Below are 24,309 nucleotides of genomic sequence, written 5' to 3'. Positions count from 1 at the left end.
TTTCTGGGTTATTTTCGGTGGCTAAACGCATTTAAAGACTTTAATTACAAGTTGACCTTCGGCGTGTAAATAAAATGAGAAGATAAATAAAAAGTTATGGTTAGTATAAAGTGTTTGAAAATGAGAAAAGAAGTTTTTTTTATCATTATTTATTTGTATATCAATTTGTTCTTTATTTTTGTTTCGTGAATAACAATAACCACTGAAATTATAAAAGCCATGTTTTTTGCACAACGATAATTCGAGATAACAATTAAATTTGAATTGCCTCACTCATCATGTGTTGGCTTATGTTTATTAAGCTTTTGGAATGCGAAGGCCCTTGAATGAGTGCACCTGTTGCCCGGACAACGATGGTATCAAATTAAGTTGGTCAGAGGCAGAAGAATATTTCACCACATTCTGGGCATAAATTCCATTTCATTTAGCCCTTAATTCAATTTTATTTGCCACATTCTGCTCGTGCCCCATCAAATTACAGGGGGGTCACAATTATTGAATGCGGTACGTAAATTAACCCAGAAACGTTTTCGTGCATGAAATGCCAAAAATTTAACTAAAATTATGCACCTTTGTGCGTGCGATGGCGGCGGAAAAAACGAGACAAGCCACCGAAATGAGCGGCCTTTCGAATGGGATTTCCCGAATCCCGTGCTGGAATGCATAAAACGCTGATTGCAGCGAGGCTCGCCCACTGTTTTCACCCCCTTTTCCAGCCGAACGTGACTGGGTTTACACGCAAATAAATACAAAACTTGGCAAGAGCGCCAGCTAAAACAAGAAAAACACAAATCCCCAGCTAAGGAAAAAGTATGAAATGTGGCTGCCGAAACAAAAATGCTATTTATTTGCCAAGCCATGCAAAAATAAAAGAACAAAAAGGATATTTTTTTGAAAAAACTCGACTTTATCACGTGCCTGTAGTGCGACCGCCAGGTGGCGCTAGTCAGCGAGCGGCAAAACGGAACCGGAAACGCCGCTGACAGCAAAGCCTGTTTAAAAACGAAGGAAGACACAGCTGCCATCGCGTTATCTGCATTTTGTTGACTCTACTTCCCCTCTTAGCTCACTCCATCTCGACTGCGCATTATGCATGAAATATCCTCTATGTTTCGCTGCCTTTTCTGCTGCTCCAGAGCTCAAGGGCCAAGGTGAGATAAGTTGGGATTACCATTAAAGAAATAAAAGAAAATGTTTCACGATGCAACTGAACTGTACTCAAAAGGGTTATATATACAATAAAAAATAAACGAATTAAGATGTGTTTTTATTTAAAGCAAATGAAGCGTTATTAAGTAAAATCTGTGAAACCATTTCTTAAATTGCTACTTCTTCTGACTCATTGCACCCCCACAACAGTTTTGTTTTTCAAATAGTCATCAAATCACAGAATGCCCTCAAAGGAGCATCCGATAGAGTGAGTGGTCTTTCAAACTCTTTCAAGTGAAAGGCATAACCCGTTTGCTGGCATTCAATTGGTGACCCGAGTCATTAGATTCCATCGAAGGGGAGTAAAATTCAAAAACGAACCCGAATCTCTTGACGAAAGATTAAAGTCCCGGTGCAAAGTCAAAAGTCCGGCATTAGTGAAATCTGATTAATCACATTTGAAGGGCTTACGATTATGGCAGTTGTGGGTACCAGGAAATGGGCGGAAATCACATGCGACTGTCACATTAGCTTTATACTTTAATTAATTTCTAATCCCAGCTCATTGCAGTCTCGGCAATTAGATGCCGGTGCTTGTAGGCTGGCAAGGATTACAAGGCTACATCTACTTGCCCCTTACATTTGTCAAACACTGCCCAAGCCGAAGGATATCAATTTGTGCATGTGAGTGTGAAGTACGGACTCGTCCGCCCATCAAACACAAATTACACATTCGAAATTTAATCGGCAATGCGAATTTCGGGGGTCGGTTTGGGGCACATACCATAATTAAGCTGCAACTTTGTGGGGATTATCCAATGCGAGTTTCGAATAACCGAGCCACAAGCTTTTAACATTAAATACGATTAACTATTTGGGTATATTGGTAATCCAACATTGCGGTGGACTGAATAGTTTAGAGGTCTCATAAATGTGGTTTCGGCTTGCAAATTTGAAAAAATAAATCTGCCGGAAAATTGCATTTTATTTCTTGTATGGCTTTGTTCTATTGAACAAATATAATAGAATAGAATAGAATTTGATCCAAACATGTTAGTTTAACTATCTTCCCGCAAGCATAATTCCTTTATTCAAGCCAAACAAAATGTCTTTCGAAGCATAATTAATTATTTATTGCGATTGGCCGACAGCACAACAAGTTAAGAACGCCGTAAAGCAAAACCTTAGAAATCTTTCCCAGATAAATATGCAAAATGTGTTAACAAATAGCCACGCCCACCGCATCGGGGGCACTTTGATTTGTGCGTGGGGCAAATTTATTTGCCGCAGTAGCTAGTTACCACGCCCCCAAAGACCTGACGCCCCCAAGAGCCGCCCTTTTGCCAAGGAAGGCACTTTACACTCAAATTGTGTTAATTTGCATATTGGAAACTTTTGCCTAATTGAACATAATGCCACTTAATTAAAGTTAAGACAAGTTTTTGACGGTAAAATGGTTTTTAGGCCCAAGGGGACGAAGATGTCTTGGCAACTAAAAGTATGGCCAACATTTATGGCAGTTTGTTGTTGAAATTTACGGCAATTAGTTTAATATGAGCAGATTATGAGGGACGCAGGAGGCAATAAAATCCCTTCGGCAGTGGCAAATTAATTTTTGGGGGGCATCCCCAAATAAACACAGACAGGCAGACATATGGAAATCAATTAGCACTTGGGACTCCTGGTTTTAAATGTTTAATGGCCCCTTTTGCTGTTTGTGTTTCGGCTGCCTAATTGTTGGTTGCTCAAATATTTATTGACAATTAGTGTAGGCTAAAAAGACAACACCTATTACTTTGTTTTTATTTGAATTCGTTTATTTAAAATTTTGAAAGTTTTCTGATTATATTTATTCAGCTTTTCTTTTATTACATTTTTGATTTTCATTTAATAATCTTCTACGATCAATGCGGTTCCAGCTAAAAGGATCTGTTCCGATGTGCCCGTTACAATATCAATATTTAGGTGGCAAATTAATTTGTCCCGACTGCTCCGAGAATATAGGGGCAATTTAGGATTTGATTCGTTTTTTTGTGTGGGATACAAAGAATTTTTTCCATATTTTGAAGAATTTGCAGACGCAAGAGTTTCTTTTTCCTTTATTTTGTAGCTGATGTAGAAGGGGTTTGACTTTTCCATTCCACTTTTTGCGCCATCAATCTAAAATTAAGAAAATATTTAAATTAATATAAACAGTAAATGATAAAAATTAAAATGAAACTAACTTAATTATCATAATTAGATAAGTTCTGAACCAGTTAACAAAAGCTTCTTTTAGCTGGCACGCACATCACCCACAGCTAGCCAATACACCATCCTTCGTATAGCAAGGAATCAAACCGTTTTTGTATCGATAGTTAGAAACAATTATCGACTTTGTTGCATCTCAAATGTGTTTCCCTCTAGTGACGGAATGTCAATGTAAAGCCAATTAGCTATTTTTCAGTCAAAGTTGGCTATTAAAAAGGCCAAAACACGAAACCATTTGAGTTGACGACAAGGCCGGCAAAATTTAATGACTCCAGACGGATTTTACGGACAGACGTTGAAATGTTGTTTTTTCATTTCAATACAAGCACTTGGCGTGTCGTAAATCTACAGAATTCAGATCTTTTTCTTGTCTCTTTAGTTCGCGGTTTTCAGTCGTTAAAGACAGCTCCCTCGAAAAAGAAGGACCGAGTCAATATATTTTAAGTGGTTATTAACCAACCTTGAGAATTTTCGGGTGCCTTTTAAGCTTTTAATTCTTGATTATTCTGAAAATAATCTGCTGACTTAAGCATATTTTATGCAAAATATTACAACGAGTCTGTAAAAAATCTAAAGAACTGAAAATATGTTAAAGTAATGCTTTCATATGAAATAAACTTTTTTTTTTACTATTTTTCCTTAGTCAGTTTTGGGTGGTATGAAGCCTGCAGTTCTTGATTATTTTTAAAACAATCTGCTATTTTAAGCTTCTTTTGCGTAAAATATTACAAAAGGTCTGTATAAAATCTAAAGAACAGAAAATATTTATTAGTAATATTTTTATATGAAATCTAGCTTTTTTTTCCCCCAATTTTCTTTAGTCAGTTTTGCCATAACTGACGACCGAGAGTGGGCAACACTGACCGTCAATCAAATAAAAACAAAAAAAGCGGCGTGAGAAAACTGAAAAGAACGGGCAGCCAGCGCAAAATCGCACCTAAATCTCGATGCATTGAACGGATACGGCGGACCGGAACCAGGAGGCACAGGATAACGGAAGCCGGCGCCATGGAAACGGCGAGAATGGAGACTGCAATGGAGACCCATTTTATGGCCAAAATGGGGAAGGTAAGACACAAAGACAAGAAGACGACGCACAGAAGCTAACGAGGAAGAGGAGGGGAGGGGAAGAAGAGGAAGAGAAGATGCAATCGGTGCCACAAAAGATGGGTAGATACGGATATATCTAGTAAGGATCTCCATTGTATAGCTCAATATCTATGGATCACTCTTTCTAAAATATCTGGCTGACAATCCGTCCCAACCCAAATAAATGACCGACTGACAAGTTGAATTGGATTATCTCATAAATCATCTACTATATGGGACTAAATCATGTTAGGCTACATCATTAAAGGTGCAATCGTATGCTTCCTATATACTGTAGACTGTAGCATATAGTGTGTCAATTTCAACTGACAACTGACAACTGACATTGAAATGGAAACTATGAACACAATGATTGCTATTGGAACTAAAGTACACCTCTCCCTTGACCAACAAATCAATGGGTTGATTTGGTTAATCCATAAGGTAATTGGTTCTTTGAGTAGCTTTTCTAAATGGTTTTTAAAATGTAATACACTCACCTTCAAAGGCGCCAGCTTGACTATTGTATCTGACGAATCTCCATCGGAATTTTGTGGCTCACAAGTTTGCAGTTCCAAATGTTCAGTTGAAACGGCCAACTTTCGTGATTGCTGCAACTTCAAGCAGGCCAAAAGGTTTTCGCAGTTGAAAACTTGCACGAGATTGATCTCCTCGCCAAATTCCAGAGACAGTTGCTCCTTAAAACGCAGTTCTGCAGCCTGGGCTCTTACTATAAGGGCTCTTAAGTAATCTACGGCACTGTTGCTGCCAGGACCACTCCATAGTTTCAACCAGTTGGCAGGAATCTGGGGACCAAGATGCATTACCATTATGTTATATTTTAACGAAATCTTCCTTTTAAATTCTAGCCTTAAAGCTTTATTCTTACCTGCTGTTCTGCCAGGGCTCTTAAAGTGCTTCCATCCACATCCTGTGAGTCCTTCAGCCAGGCATGCATTTGGGACAAAGTCTGGTGGACAGTGCCATATAAATCCGCACCCAATTTCAATTCAGCCAGCACAAATAACGCCCAAGGGGACTCCCCAGAGTTGTCTTTCATCTCCTTAACCGTTTGGACTATAGTACAGGATCCAGCTAACTTCCTCCACAAATTCAGCAATGGCTTAATTTGCTGTTCCAGCTGCTGACGATCAGTGAGCTGATCGCTTCCTCTAGACTCTCCCGCTGTTCCTGAATCCCCTGCGGTTCCTCTACCGTAATGCAAGCCCCTTAGTTCCTTGATAACTCGTTTAGCCTGTTCAATTTCACGTTGTTGCTGTGCCTGATGGGCCAATCCGTACATACTGGGCTCATCTATATCAGGAAACTTTTCCAGTGCTGCGTAATAGTCCTGGAGGTTACTACTCGTGGGTATCGATAGGGATAATCCAAGTGGAGACCAGCGGTTGCTCAAAACATCCGCAGAACAGAATTGATTGAGATAGGTATTTAATATTTCCAAGTCCCTTTGATTATTTACTCTTCCTCCGAAAGCCAGAGCTTCACTTAGACGTTGCAACAACAACCAATCGCATTTTCCAGAGTTCAGTTGCTGATCCATCCATTTCAGGATACCCAAAGCTGCTTTTAGGTCCGCTTCACCAAATTCGTAATATTTAGACCAACCTTGGGGAATAAATTGTCGTCTTTGCTGAAGGACAGCGGTTAGAATAAAGTACACTAGTCGCATCTTGAGACTCTTTGGTTGGTTTTTGAGGCTCTGATCCTGTTCAGCTGCAAAGTTTTGAAGCAAGCGCATCACAATTTGCTTGAGTCCTTTGGGCTGTTCGTACCGCACTTTCAGGCATTTAAAAACAGCGGATTCTGAAAAACCTTCGGTGGATTCGCACAGAAGCCACAAACGAAAGTCCTTGGACTTTTGTATCTCACTTAGTTCCCTTTCCATTTGACTGAGGAATTCCGGAACCAAATGGACATTCTTCACACACAACCAGTGACCATCGAGTGCAGCTTGTCTCATTTCGGAGAGAACTCTCTTCTCAGCGCCTTTTCCGATTGCCATTTCCCTGTATTTTTGCTTGGCCCACTTTTTCAATTCCGTGGTGGGATCGTTTTCCGCTTTACTGATCATCAAAATGGGTCGATCACAGCTGCTTTGCTGCAGCAACTGTTCCACCGAAGGTTGAGTTGAGGAATCTGGGGAAATTCCCAGCAAGTCGCTGCTCACCTTTCTCAGTTGATGGATCATCAGGTCGGGTCGGAAAATCTGAGCTATCAACACTCGTTGAAAACTGGAGCCCAAGGCAGCTGTAAGTGGAAATATATAAATAAATTTTTGGTAATTCGAAATAATGAAATACTTCTTGAACTTACGCAGCACATCATCTGCTTGAGCCTCGATGAATCCTCGCCAGATATAATCCTTCTCCAACTGAAGTTTGCTTCTGAGATCCGGAAACAATTGTAGCAACATGGCCAGCTTTAATTGAGCCTCCTTGGCCATGCAATCGGGCAGTTTTCCCAGTTGACTTAAGAGCATGCTGCCATCCGAACTGCCCATGAAATTGTTGACAAACAACTCCCATTCTTTGGAGTGCAATTTATCGGGATATGCCCGATGGCAAACCCAAAGGGACAAGGATAGTTGGCTTTCTCTGGATGTAGCTCGTGCTAAGTTCATGTAGACACTTCTTACCAGTAACTCATAGACTTTGGACTCGTCTCGTTGATTTTTCGAAAGTGCTCCCAAAAATAGTTCAATGTAAACTAAAGCAGATAACTCATAACCCTGAATGAGGCCTGCATAAAAGTCTGATGCCCTGGAGCAAAGTTTTCTTAGGGAGCCAAATTGGGATAGTAGAGTATCCCTGATTTGTCCACTTTGCTTCAGAGCCTCATCTATTTGGGCGCTGCTCTGCTTAACTTCATTTAAGCTGCTCAAAAGTTGCTCATTTCGCAGGATATCTCCTTCTGATTTAGAGAGTTGTTCCAGAAGTTTATCCTGCATTTCCATACGCTGTTTGAGCAGATCTCCCTCCTTTTGCAAAAGTTCTATCCTTTGCTGCTCCAACTCTGCATTCTTCAGAACAATTGCCTTTGACATTAGCTGATCGGCCAAACCAGCAGTTGTTATTGTAAATCGTAAAAGGTTTAATTGACTCCTTTGCTCTTCTGGCAAATCCAAGCGATGTGATTTACTTATCAAAACCAATTGGAAACTCTCGTGGAGATCCACCAACTTTGAGCCGATGGCTAGTTGTCGCTTGTTGAATCTCACATAAATGTGTCCCTGGAGGAGTTGGAGGATCGGAGGACGCAGCTGTTCGCAATCGGTGACCAGGAGGGTCTTGCCAAAACGAACTGCTAGTTCTAGTTGATAGGACAGCCTCTCGTTTCCATGGGTGGTCAACTCACAGGCTCTTCCGCTTCCTTTGAGATGAGCCATCAACCATTCGGCTGCAGTTTGTGTGGGATCCAACAGCAGGGGAATAGGACAGGCTCCATACGGCAGGGAAAGCATTTCCCTGAGCAAAGCTGCACTCTCGATAATTTGGGCATCTCTCGCTAAACCCTGACTTTCCCAAATAATCTGCTGTTGTTCGGTGAGCAGCGATCCACGAAGATCGAAGTTTGAGGGCAGGTGGAAGTCCTCCGACAAACGTTTGAGGGAAGAGCTTAAGGATTAAGGTAATGATGATATATAATAACTTGAATAAATAACATAACAACTCACCTCCTCTGTTCTAGACCCAATCCTGCATAGTAATTAACAGCCATGGCTATTAGTAGAGTCTTGCCATCCAACGTTTTGTGTGCCTTCTTCAATTCCGCCAACTGATCACTCCATGTGGCATACTCCGCACTTAGTTTTCCCACAAGAAGCTCTGCAGCCTGCAAAGTTCCACTGGCTTCCTGGAGTTTCAGTTCCAGAACTGCTGCCTCTTGGGTGTAAGTCTGCAGTTTGGCAGACAGTTGCTTGACCCTCTTATCCACGTCGTCCAATCCACTTGCCAACTCTTGCATTTCATCCTCGGCTGCATTGAGATTTTTCTGCAATTCATTCTGTTCCCTTTCGAGGGGCTTGATGCTCTGGATCACCCGGGAATACCGAACACTAGCCTGCACCCAAGCGGCCAAAGGAGCAGCTGCAGCCGAAGCACGCTTGGCGTTTTTGGATTCGTAGGAATCACCTTTGGCCAGGAGTAACCTCTCCACAGCTTCACAGTTTTCCGGACTAATGCGAGCTGGATCCAGGGAGCGGATATCCTCTTTTACTCCCCTCTTGGCCAGAAATGTTTTCATGCTGTTCCAGGAGGTATCTCGAATGCCCATTAATCGCAGAACGCCCTCCAAAATATCCCTCACTGCTTCTGGCGGAGCTCTCAACGATCTGATTTCGGACAGGGCCTCCGATTTTATTTGACCCACGGCATTGCTGGCCTCCGCCAAAATGGGCTCCACCTCGGCCAATTCCTGCTGGATTTCCTTTTGCCGGATTTTCAATTGTTCGCTGCTCTTTTGTGTCTGTTGTTTCAGCTCCAACATACTGGACTTTTGTTCATTAGCATTTCGCATTGTGGATGAAATCATTTCGAGGGCTTCGTTGGCCAGCTGCCTCTTTTCACCCAAAGCTTGTTCTTGAGCTGCTGCATTCGATTTTAGGGTGTCCACCAAAGCGTGAGCCGAGGCCAATTTATCCACTCCCATTTGCAGTTTGCCCAATCTCTGATCGATTTCATTGGCCGCATTGCTGTACATGTGGAAATAGCTGCGGATGAGTTGGTAATATCTTTGAGTTGGTTGGTCTGTCGGAAGTTCATCGGATATATCTGCAAAGTGACTGCAGGCGGGCACCTTGCCACGCCCACTTCCTCCTCCTCCTCCGACTGATTCATTGAGCAGTTCTATATACTGTTTGGGCAGAACCGCAAGAGTTTCCCTGGACTCTGCTCTAATGTAAAGCAAATCCATTTGGCGATGCAAAGCAGGGAAGTTGTTGAAGTAGTCCTGAACTTTGGAACTGCTGGGATCCAGGACAAGAATAATGTGAAGATTATCACGGGCACCTAAATGGGGAAAACATTATATACTAATCAGAAATTCATAAAACATTGCTACTTACGCTTCATGAAGTATGTTCCCAGTGATTCCTGGTATCCTTCTAGTTGTGCCGCTTGTTTTAAAGTACTTGCTACCGTTTCCAGATCTTCGCCAAAAAGTTCTAGGATCTCGCTGCCTTCTAACAGAGCTTCTATAGGCTTAAGGATATCCGGTACATAACTCAGCCAGCAGTGTTCAATTAGCAAATACGTCATCTGCTGCTCCAAGGCAGCAGTTTGCATGGCCACTTTAAGATCGTTGTAGAACTCGGAGATGTCATAGGAGGATCCTCCTTGCAATGTCAGCACCTTGGCCTCCTGCAAAGTGGCCGCCGTGTAGATGGCATCCAGGTGTCTACCTCCAGATTGCCCCAGAATGAGCATGTGGGCATCAGTTCGCGATAGAACTCTGGTTATTCTAGCCGTGGTATTCAGGAGTTCCTCTGTGACAGGTGCTGTTATGCTATAGCTTTCGGTATCTAAAAGAAAGATTTGAACATATAAGATATTATCTTTTTACATCTTAAGGCTATACAGAAAATAGTTCATAGATGAATCAGTTATTAAGAAATTAATGTATTTAATTAATTCATCACATCCCATTTAAAAATCCCTTGCATAAGACATCATTGAAGTTGACCACCAGGTAACCGTTTCTCTCCTAACTTGAGCTTACTCTACCATCATTCCCTACCTCTACTTGAATCTCATTGTCAAATAGAACCGATGCTCAGACGAAATTCGATGATTCTGTCTACTTTCAGTGGATGACCCCCGAGGAGGAGGCGCGCCAGAAGTTCATCATGCGGGAGCGGGATCGCGAGCGGAAGCGGATCAAGCGGATGAATCCCGAGTACCGGCAGATGGAGCGCGAGCGGGATCGATTTCGCAAGCTGACGCCCAGGCCCAGTGTAGTTATCCCCGATTACCCCAAATTACCATCCATCTCCTCCTCTTGTCTTGAAACAGCGGAATTACCAACGGGCAACTTCAACTGATGCGTGAGCAGAAACTCTGACATTTCATTTTAAAGGGGAAATGGGTTTCAAAAATTTCTTTAATTCACAGATAAAAGATAGAGTTATTATTACTCAGTAATTTAAAATATGGTTTAATACTTACTGCAAATGGCAACCTGCCTCTGAACTTCCTCCAGCCACTCATCATGAGTTAGGCAATGCAATTGACCCTTCGACTTTGGCGATTTGGGCACGAAAAATGCTTTCTAAAAGGGTAGCGTTCATTAACTTAGTTTTCATTGAGCAAATCCAAAAGTGAACCCACCTCCTTGCCGTAGTATTTGCGCATCGTTTGCTTCAGAATCGCCTCGAACTGCTGCACATGCTCTTCGCTAATCAATCTGTCGCGGAACATGCCTAAAAGCTCGCAATAAAGGGCCTGCAAAAGAGCGAACATTTTCAATCTGATTAACTCTAAACTGAGAGAAAATATTAAGAGTTGAAGAATGGGATAGATAGATACGTGCTTAAATTCTTTTTAGAACCATTTCGTTTTTAATTAGAATACCCTTCAAAGTTTAGTTTAAAATCACTTCTATAAATTGTTAAATTTTCCACCAAATTTTGTTCTCACTGCAACCATACCTCATTGAAATCACTGGCGGGATAAAAGGCGAGGGCGTCCAGCAGCTTCATGATGCACTTTGGGCTGAACTGGTAGTGCGCCTGCCTTCCTCCAGTGGCGGTGAAAGTTGCCTGCAGCTGAAATGGGGTAAAGTCAATTAGCAGGTCCTGCGATGATGAATTCCCCCTTCGGAGGTGAGCGAACCAACCTTCTCGAAGCACTCCATCAGGCTCTCGCTGACGTGCTGTAAATTGACCCCGGACCCTCCTCGAATCGTCGAGCCCCTGAAATGCTCCGCCAAAAGAGGCTCCAATCGCCGCTGGACGATTTCCAGCATATCCTGACTGGAGGGTCGGGAAACGCGCAAAAACTGATTGATGGCAAAGTAACGCGGTGCGATTTTTCCGGGATTTCCGCTAATGGAGGCGCATATCTGCAAGCCGCTCACGCCGATCCATTCGAGATTCTCGGCATAGAAGCCACCACGTTGAGCCAGTTGGAGCAGCAACTCCACCACTTCGCAGGCTCCCCAAGAATCCTGCTGGCAGAGGTCCAGATTCTTCATAAAGAGCACTAATCTCGCTTGCTTCGGTCGGTACTCCCTGCCCTTAACTCCACTCACTGTGACGCAGTGCGTCCTCAAGGTGTGCAGAATGTAACTAGGAGTCAGTTGAGTGGAACAATTAATTGTCGCCAACTGATAGCCAGAGTTCTCCAGCACCGCTCTCTGGATGAGCAGCGTTTTCCCCGAACCACTTGGTCCAATTAGCATGAAGGGTGGGATTCTATTTCCCTGAGTTTTCAGCAGTGTTTCCAGTATTTCCAAATACGATTTAATGTAGGCAGTAATTATCAGTTGAGAGCCCTTCTCTGGTATCTCCATTGCGTCCATGGGATATTGTTCTAGGGAATTTCTACGGCTGTCATAGTAAGTCAGTTCAGCGTGATTGGGATTGGCTACGTAGAGATTGGCTCGCTTTATGATCAGCTGTGCGAATTCCCTCTGTCGATCGTTGGGTATATAGCCAAAAAGAGCTCGAAGGGTGGCAGCTCCGTATTCCTCTAGAGATTGAGAACCCCGGAGTTGTAGGAGTAAAGAACGCAGGAGATGGGCCCGATTTATTCCGGGAAGATGACTGTTTAAATACAAACAAATTAGGAGTTAAAAATTATTATTAATACGGGAATGTTTAAATGAATTTTTAATGTTCGATTTTTTTTTTTAATATTATAATTTTATTATTAGCTCACCTCAATAAAGCTTGACTTTCCAACCAGTCGACAGCATATTGAAAATTGCCATCCACGTAACTTTGCAGTAGATCTCCATAAGGTTCTTTGGAGAGCTCATGTTTGAGTATCTCCTTAGCAGGATAGTAGTCAAAGCTATTGTAAATAATTCCATTAGGTATTATGTATTTATTTATATGAATCATTAACACCAACCTCATGTTGACAATACCCATTCTGGAAATGGTGGCCGGTGAAGCATGCCTCACATCGTCTGTTTCGAAAATAAAGTTCACATTGCTTCCGAATTGAATTCTCCAGCCAGAAGGCAAAGTTAAGAGCCTGAAAGTATTATAATGGAATATTTTGAAATGGTTGGATACTCCGGTTTCAAGACAAGAAGAGCAGAGACAACACAACCCCGAAAAAGACCACGTTTAGCCACACAAGAACACTGCCCGAGAACCAGATTCAGATATCGAGACGAGACCCCATCTGCTGACTGCCGATTGCCAACCAACCACTCTCTCTGTAATTTCAGCTGATGACCCCCGAGGAGGAGGCGCGCCACAAGTTCATCATGCGGGAGCGGGATCGCGAGAGGAAGCGGATCAAGCGCCTCAATCCCGAGTACCGGCGAATGGAGCGCGAGCGCGATCGATTCCGCAAGAAGGCACGACGTGCTAACGTAGCATTTTTCCAATATTCTATATTATTGTACAAATTACATTATCCCACACACACACGCATTCGAAACACACGACACATACACACACACACACACACAGAAACACTCATTCGGCTTGAGAGATTGATAGGAGGGGGGTGGGGGTGCCTAGAAGAAGATCCCGGGACCGTTGACACATATCGAACCCTCCAAAAACCAGACAAACCCCCACAGTTTCTGTGGCCCGCAACGCTGTGCTTTAATGTGTTCTCCCATTGCAGTTGACGCCCGAGGAGGAGCTGCGGCTGAAGATGATCCAGCGGGAGCGGGATCGGGAGAGGAAGCGGATCAAGCGCATGAATCCCGAGTACAGGAGGCTGGAGCAGGAACGTGATAGGGACAGGAAGAAGGCGCGCAGAGCCAACGAGGCCTTCAGGCAGCTGGAGAAGCTGAGGGATAAGATCCGCAAGGATCGCAAGAAGGGCCTTCTGGTCACGGATCCCGCGCAACTGCCGCCGGAGTTTGCGGCCATGATACCGCCAGTGCCTGTGGTGAAGCCCGAGGTGGGCGTGCCACCAGCCCCGCCCCACAGTCAGCAGACCTCGCCACTGCTGCAGCAGCAGCAGCAGCAGCAACAGTTGCAGCAGCATCAGCAGGCGCAGCAGCAACAGCAGCCGCAGCAGCAGCAACCTCCGCCCACGCATCTGCAGGAGCAGCAGTTGAGTCACCAGCTGGCGCACCAGCGGAACCGCATGATGTCCAGCCAACTGACCCAGCTGGCCACGCCCCCCGCCCACGCCACGCACCTGCAGCAGCTGAACAAGTTGCAGCAGCTCTACCCGCCACGGAGTTTCGGACATCCCGCACTGCCGATCGCCGGAGTGACGCTGATGCCGCAGCTCTGCCATCCCATCCTGCATCAGAACATCAGTGCCAGCTTGTATCCGGGTCCGCCGAATGGCATCAAGCAGGAGTACGGCCAGGACATCTCCGCCTCGGCGATGGCAGCAGCTCAGGCAGCGGCATTGGCCTCGCTCAGGAATCCCCAGCAGCAACAGCAGCAGCAGGATGATGCCGAAATGGTCATCAATCTCGAGCCAGAGATTGTGCTCCAGACCGGTGCCGATATCAATCCCGCCCAGCCACCGCCGCAGCAGCAGCAGCACCACTTCAGCGCCCATCAGCAGCAGCAGCAACAGCAACAGCAGCAGCAACACCATCTCCAGCAGCAGCAGCATTGCAACATGTTCCAGCATATGGCGCCTCAGGCGCACATGCAACACATGCGATCGCTGCCGCCACCGCCCCCGCCCCCTTCGCTGACGTTGCCCCCTCTGCCGCCCCCGCCACCTGCAACACACCAGCAACAACAACAGCAGCAGCAGCAATCTGCGCCGCCACAGCAACTGCAACACGCGCCGCAGTGAGAGACTCTCGCCCGTAGTCCTAAGCTCAATTCTCTAGCCAGCTAAACGCATCCGAAAGTTTGAGGGCACACACGCCTGGAGTTGTGATCTAATTGTTTGTGTAAAGTCTTAATTTTATTACGTTTTCAGAAATTATTTGTGTTACCATGTTTGTATTTAAAGTTAAAAGTTAATTTTTTTTAAATCTATGCTCCAAGCATTCTTTGGCAGTTAAGTTAGTACCAATTACACCCATTAACCAATCTCCTACCAATCAACAAAAGAAAATACTCAGCAACAGTAAAAAATTGTATAAACTTTCGAATGAATAGACATTGTGATAAAGTGCACCTTTAGCTTAAATACTCATTGAAAACTTGGAAAGCTTGTGCTGAAAACTGATTGAAATATTTTGTGCAACTTGTCTTAAGTGTTGGTAGAAACGTGGTTAATATTTATATGAATTAAGTCTGAAAATCACAACTCCCAAGGAAGTGTGCCAACATCTCATACGCACACACTCGCACTCAAACCCACTCATGTTCATTTCTGTGTATGTTAAGTAGACGCCATTTGAAAAATGCCGATACGTATTATGTTGCGTTACGCAATCCGCATTACGTTACTTTAGTGGGCTTCCCCGTCATAATTTGTTTATGTCGTCATCGTTTCAAGCATTTCTCTGTTTTTTAGGTCTGTACGTATTTTGTTTAGTCGCTAAGTGATAGATGATACAATATTTGCCAGATTAGGATGATACGATCTACAATACGATATAACGATAACTGTATACCTATGTATATGATATAATGATATAGTATGGCCAGCTGCGAAATAATTAATACGAATTTATGCGCAAAAACACAAGCGAAATATAAGCAGCAAACTAATCGTTTGCTAAAAATTGAAATCGAGTTGTGTAAAGTAGATTTTAAATTCTGTGAAAGTAAATTATTAAGTTGGTTTTCCTTACTTGTTATCATCCAGAACCGAGTTGAGTGCCTCTATCCACTCCGGATCGATGCTGCCATCGCAGACGATCCACGAGTGGACTTGAGATGGCTCCTGATTGACCGCCACCGCCGTGTGGGTGAGCACTCCGTCCTGCCACTGACGGGTATCCGCATCCAGGCGTCCCAGCAGCTGCACTCTGCTCATGGACTTCGGACTGATGGTGTGCACCTTCAGTTGGGAGCCACTGAGCGCCTGTCTGAGAAGGGCCATGACGGTGGACTTTCCGCATCCTGGCGGTCCCACCAGCACCACGCCCATTCGTTTCTGCAGCTGCTCGTGCAGTTGCAGGGCCTTTTCAATTTGCCTCTCGCTTCGACAGAGTCCCAGTTGGGCAAAGGCGGCAGCCAGAGATTGATGGAGCTGCGTTTCTGGCGCCGGAGAGCTGCCAATCTCGGGGAAGACATTCCGCAGCAGCATCTCAAATCGAGTGACATCGTGTGGGGCCAACTTGGACATGGTGGACGAGCGCAAACATCGAACCACAACCGACATCTCCTCGTTGGCAGTTGATTGCGTATTTTCCGCGCTGGCTAATTGCCCCCTCAATCCTTCACCGCAGACCAGAAGCACTGTCTTCAGTTCCCGGAGTCCCCAGTCGTAGTGCCTTTGGGCTGATAACATCTTCCCGCACAAATCGAACAGCTCCACGATGCGGGATGCAATCGAGGAGGCCTCGGCAAACCCCTCGACGAAGAGCATTACCCGAGCGATTTCCCCCGGTTCCGGCTGTTGCATCACAATGGGTCGGAAAAGCGCCTGAATATTCCCGGGGAGCTTCTGTCGACCTCCATACTCAGCTCCAGCTGGATTTAGAGTTACGAAAATGCCACAGTGCTGGTTTAGTTGGACCTAGGAAAAGAAAGTAGTTTATATTATATTTATAAATATGTTTTATAAACCAATTTCCAATTTGTCTTAAAATATTTAATACCTGAGTACTGTTTTACATAACTCTATAATTTTCAACTAAAAAGTAGATCCGACTGAACCGTTTGCCAATGCAATTAATCATCCCATAAATCGCCTCGCAGTGAATTTCAACTTTCGACCCGCTCCATAACTCATCCTGCTCACCTGTCGCTCCCCAATCTGGACGCTATTCGAGCGCTCCTTCAAAGCACTCTGGATGGGCTGGATCAGCATGGAGATGGAGGACAGGGTGGCCTCCTGCAGCCGGTTGAACTCGTCAAAACAGCCCCACGCCCCGCAGCGGGCCAATCCTGTGAGGATGAGGCTCATCGACTCGGTGTCCACGTTCTGCAAACAATCCATGGCATAATGACGTATAGCAGGGGAATTATGATGCACTTTGCAAAATAATTTAAAATTATTTACAGGTAAATAAAATTTAAATTGATAATATGCATTTTCGTTTCCAAAATAAAAACAAATTTCTGTTATTTATCTAATGTTATGTTTTGAAAAGTATTTTTCATATGGGTGGATATAGAGGAAAATACTGCGAACCAATTTTTTTTAGTTAAATTCCTCTCAGTATTTATGATATATTTTCCACTGTGTACCCACACTCACCTCGTCGCAATTGAAAACCAACACGAGGCGACCCAACATGGCCCCGAGGGCCTTGACGCATTCCGTCTTGCCGGTGCCGGCCGGGCCAAAAGGATTACCGCCCAAGCCCATGTGCATGGCCTGCGTGAGGATGAGATAGCAGCGGTGGGTGAGCCGCGTGTGGACCAACTTGCTGGCCTGGCCCAGGAACTCGTAGGCGTATTCAAATTCGGCATAAACCATGCGCACGCAAACTTGTCGATTGGCATTAACTGGACCGCCGCCCGATGTTCCGGCCGCCTTTCCCAGGTAATATCTCAGTTGACACAGCCAGTGCCAGTCGCTGGTGTGGACCACATTGTGCTTCTGCAGCTGCTCCACCACACTCGAGTAGTGCACCAAGTCCAGCAGAAGGGCTCTCAATTTGAGGCTGACCAGGGTTCCGTTGGCAGATTTGTTTTTCAACGCAGCCAGGTGGTTGATTTCGTCCTTTAACTGTTGCTGCAGTTTTCCCAAGGACATGCCGCCGATGGCCTGCTCCGCCTGACGAGTGAAATGAAGGGCTCTGGACGTGGCCAGCACCTGGCTGGCGTAGGTTTTCAGGACCTTCTCACTCAGGTTATCGCTGCCTCCGGAGGTGTTGGTATAGCACTCGTAGATCTGATCTCGTAGAGTTTCCTGTATCACTGTTACCAGTTGGTTTAACCAGCGCTGCCAAAAAAGGTTTAAGTAATAAAATGGAATTATTATAAATATTATTATAGTTATAATCAAAACTATAAGGTTCCATTCTTAAATATCATGAATAAATTAAACAAGCTTTTTAAATAGGATTTTTCTAATATGAGTAAATATTATCACGAATTTTATGCATTTTTGACCAGTTGACTTACCTCGATGTCGCCCTTCATTTCGACAGGCTGGCTTAGCTTGAGCTCATCGCCCTCGGCACTGTGCACTGCCATAATGCTGTACTGATTGATCTCGGAGGATGTGGCAGGACTTGGATTGGCCATCTGCCGGATGCTGAGACTGTGACAACCGGGGAACAGTTTACGGATGTGCCGCTGGATGACATCCGCATCCTTGCTGGCCTGTCCAAGCAGCTCAAGGAGATCATCATCGCCCAGGAAGTAGAAGCGGGGAAAGGAGTTCCGCTTGTCCTGCAAAAGGGATTATAATTCCTGATGGATTCGGATTGCAGGACTGCATTACTCACAGTTATGTAGCTCATCAGATTCTGCTGGCACCTGGCCAATTGGGTTTCCAGTGCATTCACAATGGTGGTGATGTTGTTTATCTTTGTGAGTGAAGTTACCCGAGGGTCCATTTCGATTTCCCGCATCACAAAACGAAAGTCCTTGTCTATTCTTTTGAATAGCGCCTGCTCCTGTTGCAAAGTTCCAGAGCCAAAGACAGGTGCCAAGTAAACCCAGCTGAAAAATATGGTAATTAAAAAAACATTTATAAATATGTAAATAATATTTAAGATTCCTATTTATTTTTAATATTCAACTCACCGCCTTTGGGAATGATTTAAGCTACTAAGAAGTGCATCTAATGTATTCAACCGACTTTCCCAAAGTTCCGCCTGATCGGAAAAGCTATCAAAAGCAGCCGAGTTCTTGGCAGATTGCAACAACGATTGATTGTCCCCGATCTTGTTGAGCACCTCCTGGTAGTCCTTAATCAAAGAGACATTCTGACCAGAGGCATCCGTTCTGGTGATCAATTTCAGTTGGGCAGTAACCGACCACTGATCAAGTTCAACCAAAGCCTGTCTCACAATTTGCTCACTCGAAGCCTGTCTAACTATACTTCCAATTTCAGTGGAGGCAGATTGCAGGACATCAAAATCATCTAGGATATCCTGAAGAAGTATTGAGTGTAGAGGCTTGGTTTCCTTATGATTCAGGAGCTGAAATATCCTGGCCCAGTGTCGTTCACTCAACGAATCCGATTGCAATTGCTGCAGAATGGGCAAAGCTGCTTGAAGTCTTTCCACCTGCTGACGGATTCTCTTTGAGGGTAAATCAATGGAGGCGTGAACAGAGCCCTCCCACTTGCCAATAAATTCATTAAGGACATAGGGACGTCTTCTGTAAATGGCCCACTCCTCCTGAAGAATTGGTTGCAGTTCAGTGAGGAAAGCATCGTAAACCTGCCATTGTTTTGATTGCTGCTCCATCTGCTCTTCGATTTCCTTAAAGGGAAGAAGCATTTCCGATGGAAACTCCATGTTAAATTTGGAACACTCCTCCAAAAGTTGTTTCTTCTTCTCCTGCAATTGCTGCCAATGGAGTCTGCGTTCTTTGAAAACCTCTAAGGTAGAATTTTCATTGGCTTCCAGTTCGGCAATTGTGGATTCCCATCTTAAAAGGAATTTCTCTGCTTCGTTTTTCAGGTTTTGCAGTTGTGTTTCCGCCTGATTTTTTATCATGTCCACTTGCCGCTGGAGGATCACTGCATGATTTTCCAAAAGAGGTTGCAGCTCTTCCCATTGCTGAAGAATTCCCGAAAGAGCGGTGACTCTTTCCTTGCACCAACCTGCCAAGCAGGCATCCTTTTCCTTAACCGAATCCAAAGTTTTCTCGATCAGCGGCAGCTCACTCATTATCTTTTCGTACTTCATGCCCGATTGACTAATGCTCCCCTCATCCATTGGCACATTTTGCAGAAACTGCAAAGCACTTTGCAGGAATTCCTGAATCAAACTCACATCCGTGAGGATTGCAGTCCTTAAACTGTTCGCCAGAGACTCCCAATATCGCCTGCTTATGTATTCTATATCCGATCTTAGGGGAAGGACATTGATAACTATGCAGTCAATGGATTCCTCTGCCTGCTGAAGTTTTGCCAACTGTTGGCTAAAGTGTTTGCAGGATCTGAAGTTGCGATCCCAATCATCGGCTTCATTAAGGTGAATTCCACACAGTTGCTCCACATCCACACATCCCAAAGCGATCCAGGGCAACCAAATGGTCTTGAAATCCTCCAGTTTATCAAACAACTCAGCTGCTCTTTGGTAAAGTGGTCCAAAGTGATGACGATTCACAGTAACCATGGATTTGAACAACTCTTGGCTGTGCTCCGATAATCCATGGAAATTACAGGGTCTTTCGATAAATCTTCTCAGCTGACTGAAGTACAAGTCACGAATTTCCTCTTCCGGCGGACTGTATATCAGTTCTCTCTGTCGCAGAATTAGCTTTACATGTATGTCTGGCAGCTTATTGTTCATGTCGAGTAATCCATAGATGTACTGGTATTCAAGGACCTTGTATAATTGGTGATCCCAGTGCAGCTTGAAGGCATCCAAGTGGGTGTATCCCTGACGCTCCAAAGTGGCCACCAGTTCGCGAAGATGACGCAGCTCGTCCTTCCAGATTTGGTTTTGAGTGAACAGATCCGTGGACATTAGTTTCATTACCTGAAAATAATTTGTTTAGTTAATGAATATTCCCACATAAAACTTATTTAAATTACTCGAAAGATAATCTCAAAAATGTTACAATTAAATGAGATTAAAATTAAGGTCTCTTTTTAAGAACCTACCGTTCTCTTGGCCTGTTCATGATATCCCACAAGAAGTGTATTATCCGTCGAGAGTTTCGAAACAGCTGCTTGCAGGATATCAACGTATCGCTGGACAGAGGACTCGTCCTGCCAGGCTACAGTTTCGCTTTGTACCAATCTCTGCAACTCCAAGGCATTCTTCAGCATAATTGGCCGCTGGCAGGGAATCATTCGATCTCCAATTGTGTTGTGAAAAGTGGCGATTTGCTGCAGTCTTCTGGCATAGCACATATATTTGGCTGCATGAGTAGCAGCAGCTCTTAATTCAAGAGGGACATTATAGCCAAGATTCTCGAATTCGCGCACATCCTGGCAAAAGGTGACCAGTTTAGGGTTGAAGGTCACGCGCATCAGTTGGCGACCTTCTTTTTCGAACTTTACAACAGCTTGATCGTCACGAAGTCTAAAATAAATAAATATATTTTACATATAAAACATTCATTAGGCATTAAGTACTAAGAACTTACCTTAGTTCCCCGCTTTTCACAGCAGTAGAACACTGTCCCGACCAAATCTCAAAATTCGTACGAAGCAAAGACTCGGTTTCCTCCTTGATTTCCTGCACTGCCTTGTTGATCTTGTCGAAACCCTCGCGTCCACTTATCAAATGGCTAACCTTCTCGATCTCCTGGATCTGATGTTGCACCACTTTTAGCCAACGGCATTCGTTACAAATCACTGATAAGTGACCGGTATCGGGTTCCATATTCGAATCAGACATCGCCTTGCGTAAATCCTGCAAAAGGATGTGCAGCGATTGCAGGAATTGCTCTCTTTCGATGGTAAGAAGTTCCAGGACAGCCGGTCTTTGAATAAGAGTTTCGTACTTAGAGAAGATGAAGATCACTTGTCGTGGATTACTTAGGTGGTTATGCAATTGAGCCTTTAAAGCCGCGGCAATTCGTTCGTCGATTGGCTGCAGGACCTGCTCAAAATGGTGCAGAGCCTTGTGCCATTTTGTTTGCCCCAGCGAGGATGTGTCAAAGATGTTAAAGTCTGAAAATAAATTTTTTAAAATTAATTAACTTAGGTAAACATTTATTATGGTAACTCACCCGTAAAAGGAGCTTGTTCCTGAAACATTTCCTGCAGTTCTGCATCGTCGAGCAAAGTTGCGATTTGTTTGTAGAGCTGTTTGATGCTCCGAATCTCACTAAGTCGCTCCTTAAATTGTTGTCCCCTTTTTGGCAAGTGAGGATCTCCCAGCCACGGATGCTTTACATAATTTGGCCAAAAGAGTCGCGTGAGGGAGTCGCAGAGCTGAATCCATGCATCCACCGTATCGATGCTTTGACTCATCAAATTGTTGACATGACTTGAGTTCAGACTCCAAATGTCCTCGGCCAGCAATTGGGTCAAACAAACCTCTAACAATCGCTTTCCAATTATGTCCAGCAGATCTGACATTCGCTGCTGGGGATAATTGTAGGGAAGGCGCCACAATTCATCCAGATTGTTATGGGCGTGGTCGAGAAATTCCTCAATCGTGCCACTCGGATTTGATCCGTCAATTGTGCTGGAATAAAAAACGAGATTAAATTAGGGGCAGATTTGACTAATAAAATCTTACCTCATTTGTTTTTCAATGTTCTCCAGGACACCAATAAATACTTGTGCTGCTTCTCGGTCTAAACGAGAACTAGACTTTTGGCCTAGCTTTTGTTTCCAATATTTGATCTCATCTCGAAGACTTGTGATGCCTATTAAAAAGAATTTAAAAAAAAAACAATTTTCAAAATGGGAGATGTGGATGCATTTAATAGGTTCTGCAATTTCCAGTAGTCCTATAAATGTCCTTTAATATAGAACTGGTATCTCACCACTCTGTGGCAATCCCAAGCTGGAACCCAAGTTTTGGTGCAAGTTCTCCAGAATGCCACTCAACTCGGGCCCATATTCGCTGCGCTGAAAGTAATAAAATATTTAAAGGTAGAGCAGCGTGCAGAATAACCCTAAACCTATTGGAAAAAACAACTTGGATGGAAGGGCAAGCCAAAGTATAAATGGCAAAATGAAATTGCAGACTGGATTGAATTATGCGCAAATGCGATTAAGACTGCAGAGAATGCGACAGCGAGATGCAAGTTAAGCCGAGTGAGGGAATTAGCCAGGTAGAATATTACACTAGACTACACAACACCACACTGGCCGGCACACGAGTGGCTCGACTTACCCGGGCTGAGTTGGCAGAGGGCGAGAACACCCGAGAAACGGAATTGTAAATCGACTTGACCAGGCCCCCTTCCAGGGTCAAAATGCCCAGAAGAGGCTCACCGCCTCCCTCCCGGGGATTTTGGCCCACCTGCGGCACCTTGTAGAACAGCAGGCAGAGCTCCTCGCTCGGAATCCGATGGTGGAATCGGATTTTGCCATCGCTCTTACTGTGCACCGCCGAGATGACGGTGTGCTCCTCCTGTTCGAGGAACTCCAGGATCATGGCCGTTTGTTCGTCCAGTTCGGAGCCCGGCAAACGGGCCGAAAAATACTCCACTGAGGTAAAGAGTTATTAAAGTTTGGTATTCTATATCACTTTATGTGGTTTAAAGATTTGAAAACTCACCGGAAGTATTTATTATAAATTTAGTGCGCTGGGTCATCTTATTAAATTTTCTGCATCCAACTTTCAGTTTTTAATGAAGCTCTTTCACTTTTTCCTTTAGTCAAACTATTTGTTGTTCTTTTCGGTTGCCACGGAAACCTACACAAGGTTACCCAAGGGATGGTTTTTGCACAGAAAGAAAATATTATTAAGTTATAAAATAAATAAATAAAATAACTGCGATAACCTCTAATCTTTTTAATTGAAATGCATCTTAACAATAAACAAAATCTATAAATTATTAAATTAAATTATTATTAAATTATTTTAAGTTTTAGCATTTTGCATTTAAATTACAAACTTTTTTCTACTAGTGTATTGGCTCCTGTAACTAAGGATGTTGTTGTTTTTAGGGTTTTTTTCTCCTTGCACCTGTTGTTTGCCTTTGGGCAAATGACACGTGTTGTGTTGCCATGGTTGGCATTTGGAGTGGGGGTGATGGGAGTTTTGTGTTTGTCCCCGTCCAGCTTTCATGCATCCCCTCCTGGCTTTACCTCAATCCACTCGGGAGTCCTGCTAATGAAACCGAGCACTCGACTGGGCGGCTGCACTAAAAATGCCTCAGCAGGTTTATATCATTTGAATGCCCATTAATTGAATTGTGCGGGCGTGTTCAAATGCCATTTGCCGGCCAGCTGGGACGAATCCGAAGGAGGACTCGGCTCAGGACATTCGACAGATTCGACAGGAGCCAGTTTTATGACTTTGCCAAGGCTGTAACAACTCAATCTTTGGGGAAAAGCAGGTGAGGTTAGAAGTTCGAGGCAGAAATTAGAGCTTTTTAGGCCACTGAACTTGTTTTACCACACTAGATTGCACTTTTCAAATTGAAGATTTAAATAAAATTGAGATAAAGACAAAATCGTAAAATTAAGTAGAGTAGTTATAACATCACAATTTACTTATTATATGATTATCGCTTTAATTTATTTTATATACACCAGCTACTTTTATTGAATAAAGTCAGCCGTTTATTTCCTTTATCCCCCTTTCTTCTTAGGTAAAAGTTCACTTGATTCTAATCACATTTTCGGTGAGCCGAGGGATCCAAGTTGCGCCTAAACTTTTGGCATTGGCGCAAAACTAAGTTACGCAAACTAACTCCGTAAACTATGAGTTGGACTACCGCATATCCTAGGCGAAGGCTCAGGCTAGAAAGGATGGAGCGGAACT

The 24,309-nt window shown here is 44.0% G+C and overlaps 2 protein-coding genes across 6 annotated transcripts; one reads left to right on the top strand and one right to left on the bottom strand.

The window, feature by feature from the left end:
- Nucleotides 1-3,008: 3,008 nt before the first annotated feature.
- LOC108095086 (cytoplasmic dynein 2 heavy chain 1) lies at nucleotides 3,009-23,134 on the bottom strand. The gene is made up of 25 exons (XM_017196018.2): nucleotides 23,098-23,134; nucleotides 22,711-23,027; nucleotides 22,358-22,442; nucleotides 22,108-22,237; nucleotides 21,593-22,053; nucleotides 21,005-21,533; nucleotides 20,517-20,940; nucleotides 18,482-20,391; nucleotides 18,181-18,397; nucleotides 17,855-18,124; nucleotides 16,983-17,672; nucleotides 16,524-16,706; nucleotides 15,409-16,298; nucleotides 12,579-12,704; nucleotides 12,384-12,518; nucleotides 11,341-12,268; nucleotides 11,153-11,269; nucleotides 10,833-10,946; nucleotides 10,671-10,773; nucleotides 9,572-10,027; nucleotides 8,183-9,515; nucleotides 6,823-8,123; nucleotides 5,378-6,756; nucleotides 4,989-5,294; nucleotides 3,009-3,309 (listed from the first exon to the last, which is right to left on the bottom strand). The coding sequence occupies exons 1-25, from the start codon at nucleotides 23,132-23,134 to the stop codon at nucleotides 3,037-3,039; spliced, it is 12,714 nt and encodes a 4,237-aa protein (XP_017051507.2). The 3' UTR covers nucleotides 3,009-3,036.
- On the top strand, nucleotides 4,245-15,345 carry LOC108095084 (transcription factor SPT20 homolog). 5 transcript variants are annotated; one of them, XM_017196014.2, is made up of 4 exons: nucleotides 4,245-4,467; nucleotides 10,313-10,459; nucleotides 12,904-13,035; nucleotides 13,311-15,345. In XM_017196014.2, exons 1-4 carry the CDS (start codon nucleotides 4,408-4,410, stop codon nucleotides 14,454-14,456), a joined length of 1,485 nt encoding a protein of 494 aa, XP_017051503.2. In that variant the 5' UTR covers nucleotides 4,245-4,407; the 3' UTR covers nucleotides 14,457-15,345. The 5 variants fall into 5 exon arrangements, with proteins under 5 accessions (XP_017051503.2, XP_017051502.2, XP_017051504.2 ...); XM_017196013.2 differs by having other exon boundaries at nucleotides 12,904-13,050; XM_017196015.2 differs by lacking the exon at nucleotides 12,904-13,035.
- Nucleotides 23,135-24,309: the final 1,175 nt, after the last annotated feature.

The sequence above is a fragment of the Drosophila ficusphila genome, unplaced genomic scaffold (genome assembly GCF_018152265.1).
Source record: "Drosophila ficusphila isolate 14025-0441.05 unplaced genomic scaffold, ASM1815226v1 contig_127, whole genome shotgun sequence".
Lineage (NCBI taxonomy): Eukaryota > Metazoa > Arthropoda > Insecta > Diptera > Drosophilidae > Drosophila > Drosophila ficusphila.
This window is presented reverse-complemented; position numbering and strand designations above follow the sequence as displayed.